Below are 10,056 nucleotides of genomic sequence, written 5' to 3'. Positions count from 1 at the left end.
CCTGTTGAAGCTGGTAGTTAGACATTAGGATGAGCCTCTGGTTAGACAGCTGCCAGGTTCAATTATTAAGGACTATTACCAGACAATTGATTAATCTTTGACATCCCTTCATAAATATACATATATAGTTAGGAGCATTTTTGTCTGAAGATATTTAAAAAAAAAAAAAAAAAAAAACTGGATAAGTGATGTGCTAGTTCAGGAATGTGTTAAATGATGTATGTTGTACACTTGAAATGGAATTGCATTGTACAGTACAGTGCACACTCACATATACATTAATTGCTAATAGAAAATAGACAGAACAATTCAACTTGATACTTACTGTGTTATTCTCTCTGGGACATTTCCTGCTGTGACAATAAAGAATAACAGCATGGCATACCTAGATCAATGATAAGTTACATGCAAGGAACATTGCAAATAATCTCCCCAATGGGAATTAAATGAGAAATAAAGAGCCTCCAGGGAGCAGTCATACAGAATAGAATCTAAGCTCTTACAGATAGAGTCAGCAGTAGCAGTGAAGTGACTGTAAGGTTGCACTAATTTAAATAGACCGCTACTGCAATGACATACCATGACATGCACAGAAGGGTGGTGTGCTGTCAGCTGACACAGCAGACAGTAGCATGACTTGGAGTGTCCTGTCTGGACAAGGTCAGCTGGATGAACACTATGAAAATATGTCCTTACATGCAACCAAGACACAAAATCAATACTGAGAAACAGTCATGATAGTGTTTTCACTTACATCAGCTGCTACTTTGCCAACACTGATAGAACCTAAAATGAGGACTGTGCTGATTTAAGAAAACACAAATATGAATGAATGCATATATATATATATTCTATGTTTAAATGGGGGATTTAAGTCTGTCACTTGTCTGACGCTGGACTGAACTTTATTATAGCAGAATGGAGCAACTTTTGATGAAACTGCCACTGCAGTGATTGAAGCTGAACAGTCATGCTGATAAAAAAAAACAACATGCAAATTCAGGCACTTATTTTAAATGATGGATTGCATTTGTCAAACAGTGTCTCCATGTGTCTGTGAAGTCATTCTACTGTATTACAGACAAAAATAGCTACTGATTGGTACATTTCATTTCGTGGATGAGTTTAGAATTGGACAGATGGACAGAACAACAAATCATATCCTGCTGCTATCCTTACAAGCTGTCAGAAGTCCTTTTTACTTAATATTAATATTTTCTAAGTCGGCAAAAGTTTTAAAGTGAATTCTGAGGCTGGGGCATTTGATCAGTTGAAGTCATTTTCAAGTGCAGGATGATGATACAGACATGCACACAGGACTGTATTATTTGAATTTGCATGATTTTTTTTTTTTTTTGCATTTCTCACATGTTCTGTCCTACATACCTGGCTGCTATTGCTTTCAACAGGACTTGTGAGAAAAGATCTCTTTAATATAAAGTGGAGGGAGACTTTTTACAGCCTGAAAGCCAATAAAAGTTATTGAGTCAGTGACCATCAAACACACATCAGACTGCAGGATTCTGCTGCTTCCGATTGGGAAGCAGCAGAATCCTTTGCGGCCTGTGTGATCTGTTAAAGTGAATGTCAATAATCTCAAGCAAAGAGTGAGTTTGTATCTATTTGGATTGTTTTTAAAGGTATGAAGATGTAAAATGATCCGGTTTTCATAAAAAAGTGATCCCCATCCCTTATTAGTTCAGGTAGGCTAGTAACTAAGTCTTGGTTCTCCGTTTATTCTGGTTTTGTTCAAGTTTGTTCAGCTCTGTCTGCTCTTTTGGTTTTTGTCTCACATTCCAGGAATACAGACTTTTTCCTGCAGCCTTGCTTTGTCCTTTAAATCCTGTGATTTATCAGATTTATTTTATGGTCCTTTTAAGGGGTCTCGATCCTCACGTTGGAAACCACCGGTTTAAATGATGACTACTGTGCTGTAAAATCTTTCCCTGCCTGTTGAACATTTGCAGTAAATTAGGAGACTATGGGAATTTACACTAAAAGGTCCTCCTGTAAAACTCACATGACCGATGTTGAACTCTACAGAAAGTGTTCTGTTTTTATTTTATTTTATTAAGTTTGAAGATAAATGGCGCAGAATGAATACGTTAATTTAATTCGAGTAAAAATAATGTAGTCTCATTATGAAAACAGCGGACTGTGGGACTGTCGCTGTTAACAAACACTTCATGCTAGCAGCAAAGAACAAACTCAGGACAGGAAGTTAATCGACTTGTTCTTCAAAGTAAAACGTTGCTCCTCTACGGAAACAGCCAAACACCAGCAAGTGAGTTTAAGTTGAAAACACAGACCGGAAGTATCTGTGTTACTTGCCGCTAGCTTGCCTACAGCAGCGCTGCCAATAACCTCAAGCTGAAGGAGGGACTCCGCTCAGCGCTGCGTTGGTGGATGCTGTACAGTCACACAGGAGGACCGGGGACTTGAAGAAAAGCACTTTTCAGGATTTTCACAGACTCACAGACTGTTTTCCCACGAAGACATCACACACAAGACAACACGCCGACAAACATGAAAAACCCTCTGTACTGGGCTATGCTGGTGGGGATGAGCATCCTGCTGATGGAGCAAGGTAAGTGATATATTTTGTCATGTTTGGAGCACTTGTTCTCGTTGTCTCTGCTTCTGTTTGGATGGGACTGTTGCTCCATTTATTCTCACCCAAGTGTCCGTGTGCATGTCTCGGGCAGTGTTCGCGCCTACATTTGACATCAGGATGCTTGCCATATAAGCTGCAGCTTAAATGAAGCGATTAGTGGAGTGCAGTTGAGCTGTCTTGGTACCAGTGCTTTGACTCTCTAAGTATCTCTAAGTGGTTGCTCTGAATGTATTTTTACAGCAGCTATATTAGGCTGTGGCCATGTTCTTGTGTGATGTGGAAGTTTAAGTTTAATCCTTGTGCCAAGATGCTTCTCAGCAGTATCAGTGTTGCTTTGGTTGTGCATTTATGAATCTTGGGGGGAAAGAGAGAGAAGAGGGGAAACTAATATGCTCTTCATCACATGCTGTCTGATTAGCCTTCAGTCACATAGCTCTTATTCTAATGTACCAGCACTGTGCAATTGTCCTTTTCTTTTTGCGCTTGTGGCTCCTGCTGCCTGTGAATCATCTTGACGCGCAGTAAATCTCCCGGACTGGAGGTCTTTGCTGCAAAGTTGATTAAGTATTAGTTCTTAATCCACATTGACTGCGTGCTCAGGTCATCCAAGTTAAGCCATATTCTCCGGGCAGGCAAAGAGAGGGCTTTGCTGTTGGAAGGGAGAAGCAGTGAAGCAGCTCAGTCTTTGTGACCTTGTTTACACCTGACATTAACAATTCACCCAGTGACTAGAACTGCGGCCAGATGCAGGTGCACTGAAAAACACGCAAATTAAAACCACCTGAGGGAAATGAAGCGCACCTTTATCAGCTTTAATCAACCTATTGTGGTTAGACCTTTTTTTTCTTTAATCCCTATCCTGAGTCTACAATAAGATAGAGACTCCAGGAAAGATTAATGCGGTTAAATCCGTCTTGTCCTTTGATATTACCCCTTGAAGTCAGAAGTGAGCAAATAAATAAATAAAGGGGTGAATGGAGAAATGAATGAAGGTGATAAATCAATAGATTTATTTTACCAGCAGGCTCTTTGCTTTTTTACTGATGTGTCTTTGCCTGTGCAACCAGCATCCTGCCCAGTATGTGATGAGCAAAGCTGCTGCACAGAGAAATAAAGCAGTCTCTTATAATATATAATATATAAAAAGCTGACCTAAAGTAGATATTCTGCCTTATAATGACTTATGCCAACTCATTTAATGTTACTGTTTTTATTCCTCTTGATATGTGGGACATGGTCTTAGCACATTAAGCTCTGAATAAACTGTGGCATAGACTCTTTGCACTTTTCAACCTAATTATGTACTTGGAAATGTGTCAGTGGTAAGAAAAAGATGGAATTAATCAAGTGACTCACTCAGTTTGTGTTTTGTAGACCAGAGAGAGCTTGTTTTAACCCCCCACTTAATACAAGTCAGCAGATACTGTCACTGTTAATACCATAAATCATTAGTTATGTAGCAAGCAAGCTAGTATAGTCATTATTCTGCAGGTAAGAAGTGGTGTCAAGTGAAAAGAAAACCTGTGCATACTTAGACAACAATTTGAAAAATACACAAATTACCAGCTGAACAGGCAGCCGGGGAGGAAGCATTTTGTTTTGTGTCACATCGCTGCGCTATTAAAAATGTCTGTTTTTAATACACCGGCAGAAATTGCCCCCCCCATCCCATCCTATTTCAAGTCCAATCCATTCCCCAGACAGCACCAAAATTGTACTGAATTCATTTGCATATCAGCAGATCTCTCGCAGAATCAGAGATGCGTTCGATTAGATTAGATGAAACTTAAATGGTCCCCATGGGGAAATTGGGTCATCGCAGCAACAGAGCAGGGCACAGATAAGACTGAGGCAAATATACTGTTTTCTTTTTCCCTTAAGATAACAAATAAACAGAGCTGAAGAACATATGGAGGATAATGAATTAATGAATAAAGATAGACTAACAGGTGAGCAGAGGTCTTCTAGCTGGTAATATGACTGCATCTCTAACTCTAAGAATAAAAAGCTACAGTATATTTTATTTTAAGTAGAAGTACAGTCCATTTACTGTCCATTTAGAACAGACATATTAAGGTTGGATGACATTTTAGTGAACCTGTATGCTTTTTAATACCTGATTGAAATGAATTAGCTTTAATTTAAAAATGTAAGCCATAAAAAACTAAACCTGAAAGATTCAATTTAGGTGTGTTATGAACCTTTGTTGGCTCAGAAGGCTGAAACATTGCAGGTTTTAGTGTTGGTCTCATTGGGCCTGTAGTTACTTCTAGAATTACATTATCTAGGTGCAACTGATGTAATCTGGTACTGTTGATGTTTGTCATTTTCAACTGTCAAACATGACAGTCAGCTCAGCAGTGCTAATATTAGCTGAATGTTTAGTAGGCCTAGTGTTTTAACTCTGGGTCCAGGAATCTCCTCCATAATGGAACCAGCTATCAGACCCAACCTTCTGTCAAGTTAAGATTCCCTAAAAGTAATTATTATGAGTACATTTGCATTACCCAGTTCCAAACCCCTCTGTGTCAATATGGGCTTAGCTGCAAAGTATGCAGTCATCATTGTTTAACATGGAAGACTGCGGATCTATTTTTAAATCCGAAAGTAGCTGTTACAGTAGCTCCTCTCACAGTCTCATCTGATTATAATAACAAATGGGAGCAGCTTGCGCACATCGTGATGGTTTATGGGGGGAAACTGTTATATTTTTTGGCTGCTGTACAGAAATATGGAGAGATCCCTGCAGGTCAGAAGCAGGTGGATCAGGGTGGATGATGAGAGCAGGGTAGGATCACACGGGCAGAGAAAAACAACCTGGAGCAATTGATAGAGACAGTGTGAGACGCCTGGGCTGAGGAGCCGCGCCAGTCGGCCAGCTGAGGCTGAAGCCACTGTGGCAGGAAGAGCCAGGCATCTGGATGGGAGTCGACACGAATAAGTGCTCGAAGCGCTTCTCGGCACACCTTTAGGGGATGAGCCGCAGGCTAAAATTGCTGTGAGGCTGCGTCAGCTCAATAGAGAGGGAAAGGGTGGGAGGCTTCGTCCAAAATGAAGATCAGTTCAGTTTCCTGTTGATATGTTTTGAGCGTTATTTCTCCCTTTTTATGTTTGATATGGAAATTAAGAAACAGTTCATACACAATACATCATAGCTTCATGCTTTCCTTCAGCTTTCTCATGTGCAGTGAGAAAATATGTATGAATATGACAAGGTCAGCTGAGCAGTACCCCTCATGTGGTCTTGCATTTTTTTGTCTGCTATCTAATATATTTGGCACACACAGTTGTATGCATTCACCATGACCAAACTGATTCATGCCTGACACCAAGAGTCACACTTGAATAAAAGCTGCAGTGAAAAGAATGTGTCCGTACAGATCTTTTCATGTTTCATGGAAGGTGAGGCTGTAAAGTTCACGCACGCAGCTCAAACAAAAGAGTAATCTGCAGACGGTCCTCATATTTTTACCCGTCAATTGAATATGCATGTAACGTTCAGAGTGTTGCTTGAAACCTTGAAAGCTTCTGAACCCAACCGGTTGATCACCTTCCATGAGAGCTTGAATGAACAGACGCCAACATGTGAAGGGGTAGGACAGTCAAACGCAGACATCAGTGGGTTTTTGGGGTTTTTTTGCAAGAAGGAAAGAAGTTGCAAACAACCAAAAATCAAAAAAACCAAAGCGAAACATCCCAAAATCAAACTGCCCCAGCCGAAGCAGCACATGTTCTTTTTCCTCCCAAACAAAAGAAGAGCGTTTCTTTCTGGAGTATTAATCCAGCTTAAGATAAACACTGGTAATGAGGCAGTCTCATTGTTTAAGCGGGCTGCCTCCCTCCCTCTTTCTCTGTATGTGGCTGGGAGAAGACAGTGTTAGCTGTGTTGCCAGGATGCAGCACAAACTCTTGCGATTTCTTTTTCTTTTTTTTTTTGGTTTTGTTGGCCAAGACCCTCACAGGCCTATGTTTAGCACCCTTGTCCTCCCTCCGTCGGGCCCATGTCGGCCCAAAGACCAGAATTACGGCAGCATAGATCGGAATTTGGCGCAACAGCTGTTATTGGATGACCAGCTGAGAGAGCAGAGATGGATAGGGGTGGTGGTACCGGAGCCATGGTGTGCTCGCTGTATGCAGTCTTTTGTTAAAGACATTGAGATCATTGTTGATGGGTAGAGTGTGTTCTGTTCTTATCGCACGGCTACAGCTACTCAGTTGGGATCTCAAGGCAAAAAAAAAAGAGGCAGAGGCGTTGTGTCTGTCTCCCGGTGCACAGTCCTCCATAAAGCCTCGCAGGCACAGTGTACAGGCAGAGCAGGCAGATGGTTGACAATGGCAGGTAGATATCGCCACCTGTGTACAGTGGCGTGATATCAAAATGTGATAAATGGGCCTCATGTAAACTGAGTATGAGATGCTATTAAAGCCAGGAGGCTTCTCCACTGGAATGCAATGAGTTCAGCCTCAGACGCTCTCACACTGTTCTAAGATGTATTGATGTGTGGATTTCATCATGAAGCGTTTGGAATCTTTTGGCTGCACTGTTCATGAACTTTCCTCATCCACCTTTTCTCTCCACACATAGAGGTCCTGAGTGGCCCTCTTGCAAACAGCTTAGTTACTGTATGTATAAAGTGCTGTCAGAAAAAGAACAATCTAGTTTGAATAAATGTAAATCATTCACACTAATACAGATGCAATGTAGCAAAACACCAGGTTGTATTAATTGTTGCCGACTTTCAATTTACAGTTTTACTTTAATAAATTATTTACATTTCTGTCCACTGAATAGATGGATACTTGTGCTGTATGTCTGACATCAGTGAGCCCAGTAAAAACACCACAGCCAGCAATGACTGCAGCCTTTTTAGCACCCCAGTGGCTGTTCTAGCAGAGGACAGTGACTGCTGAACCGTGGGCTGATGTGTCCATGTGGATTGGATAGATGGATGCTTCAGTGACTCTGCTTTAGGTCTTGTGTGTCTGATGAAAATTTGGGGGGTTAGGCAGTTGAATTTTTTTACAAAACTAGAAAACTGCTTCATATGCATGATGTTTGCTATGTGTGGTGCCACGTATTAGTTTTCAGATGGTTTGGTGTCATGATTTTGTGTTAAGAGCGTGGCTCAGTTGGTTTCCTCCATTTCTTATCAACAAAGAGAACAATCGTGTGACTCGGGGGTCTGACACCCCGAGCCAATTAACAACTGTGATAATCATTTTTGTTCTGTTTGTCTGCTGGTTTTCAACAGAGAGCAAATCCCTGCATATGACTGACTAGAGTGGAGCCCTGTCTTTGTAGCTGATATGTGTTCATATTTTGCCAAATTGGCGCCATTCAAGTATACCAAATAATCTATTAGCACTTCCTGTTTGCAGTGTAGCCATGACTGTACAACCATCACTGGATCACTGTGATACTGAGGAAAACATCTTTCTTCTATAATTAAGTTGTGATTCACATCTAATGATGATATTCTCAGGAAGTGTAAATCACACTGAATCTAAAAGTGTGTGATCATGTATAATAATAAGACATGTGACTGAGTTATGATGACTCTTAGAAGGACAAAGACAGACATTTCAACACCAATAGTGGCTCACGCCTCCTGTCTGTCCTGCCTCACAGTTTGAAGTGAATGGCACTGCAATGAAAATAATTCAACAGAGTGGCTCTTTGGGACTTTTCAAATTTTATTAGACCCAACAAATAAAGTGGGTTTTATGGGTTTACAGCTGTTCCTTTTATAATGAAATAAAAAACTTCTTTTTAGGCCAGTAGTTGTCACGTGATGCAATACTGAGCATGCTCACTACACCCAAACCACCTGCACTAAAAGTAATAATAAGTGTGACTTTACCTTGTTTTTACTAGAGCTCCACTGCAGGATAAGATACAACCTGTTCCTCCTTATACACTATGAAGTTTCTATTCAGACTGATAATTACACATCTTATTTCTCCCATAATTAAATGGCAGTTAGAAAGCTCTAGTAACCATACCTCAGAGCAATAGGAAGAGGATGGAGACTCTCCTCACATTACATACTACCTGTCTCATAGCTGCAATGCATGAGTCTATTGAGTCTGCTGTAACAGGAAACATTGGTATTGCTGCCTCTTCGACATGAGTTAGAAATATATGGATATGACATCCATGAAATAAGAAAAGAACACAGGAGCAAGCAACAAAATGAACCCAGAAATGAAAGATTGATCACCAAGAGCTTTTTATACTTAAGTGTTTTTTGTTTTTTTTGTATTCTTGCTCTACAGCTTGGATGCTCTGGATATTAAACTTTTTTTTTTCAATTAAACTTCACGGTGCTTCCCTCCATGGTATAATATTAAGGAAATTAGACACGTTATGAGATGATGAGTGTCTGTAAATGACAATTGTTACTCCACAGATGTGAAATTACCACTTTGCATATTTCATGGAAGCAACAAGAAGGTCTATTTGTTCTCAGAAAAAAAAGGCAAATTGCAAATTGGAAGTAATTGTTATCCAGTTGTCTTTTTCATTCCTGTGGTGGGAAGCAATTTCTGTGTTGGATTGTGTGTCTATAGTCAGTGTTGCTTTTTTGTGTGTTCATTAGGTGCTTTCACAGGTCCATATCACAAATGATCATTTCTGGGTTTGTGAAAAGTTTGTCGTGAGAGTTTAATGGAAGCCTGATTGATTTGTTCACACTTGATTTGCACACAATCAATTTGTACCACTGGAGTTTCACTGAAGGTTCTCAGATCTGGGCCGCTTTATATACAGCATTGACAATTCAGTAGACAAAGAAGGAAAACAACAAGTCTCAGGAGATGCTGAGGAAAAACACATTTCTTGAATATAATTAGATTTCTTTTTTTTTAACTGTATACACTAGTTTTCACTCTAAATGTGTGACATGACAAAAGGCCCAAAGGTAAAAGACTACAGACAGATTCTCAGACTTTATCCCAGTGGAAACTTCTGAAATGTTGATATTTGAAATGCAGATAAACATTCTGCGGTAAATCCATCACCGGGTAGAAAATGCAGCTGGAATCAGTTCTTTGTTTATTTTTTTCGACTGTAGGTTGATGGAAATGTGCTGAATAAAGTCCTTAGCTTGCACACGGCTTCAACTTTCACTTCCTGGATATTAAATAATGCACCGTCATCAAGCAGCAGCAATACCTACAGTCACACAAAAAGTAAAGGCTGAGCTTTATTGAGAAGCTACCCCCCCACAACATAGTGTGCCAAGTCCCAGTGAAGTGGTCATGTGACTCAGTGGTCACAAGGGACATTGCCAGAGAGGGCTGATTAATAAGCAGCAGGGATAGTGACTTCAGACTGCGTCCATTCACCGAGTTGTCGTGTCTGAGGAATGCTACCTCCTTGAGAAAGTCGCAGCTCAGCACTCAGCACTGTTTGTCTCGATGTGAGCCTGCTTCACAGAAAC

General features: G+C 40.4%; 1 protein-coding gene across 1 annotated transcript in view; it reads left to right on the top strand.

Moving 5' to 3' along the window:
- Nucleotides 1-2,547: 2,547 nt before the first annotated feature.
- The window catches only part of ntm (neurotrimin), a 476,954-nt gene continuing 469,445 nt past the window's right edge, over nt 2,548-10,056 (top strand). Inside the window, exon 1 of the mRNA XM_053331507.1 lies at nt 2,548-2,587. Within this exon, the coding sequence (XP_053187482.1) occupies nt 2,551-2,587 (37 nt within the window). The 5' untranslated portion in view covers nt 2,548-2,550. The remainder of the gene's footprint in view (nt 2,588-10,056) is intronic.

Source organism: Scomber japonicus, chromosome 13 (genome assembly GCF_027409825.1).
Source record: "Scomber japonicus isolate fScoJap1 chromosome 13, fScoJap1.pri, whole genome shotgun sequence".
Classification (NCBI taxonomy): domain Eukaryota; kingdom Metazoa; phylum Chordata; class Actinopteri; order Scombriformes; family Scombridae; genus Scomber; species Scomber japonicus.
Note: the sequence above shows the minus strand (reverse complement) of the source record. Positions and strands in the feature narration are given on the sequence as shown.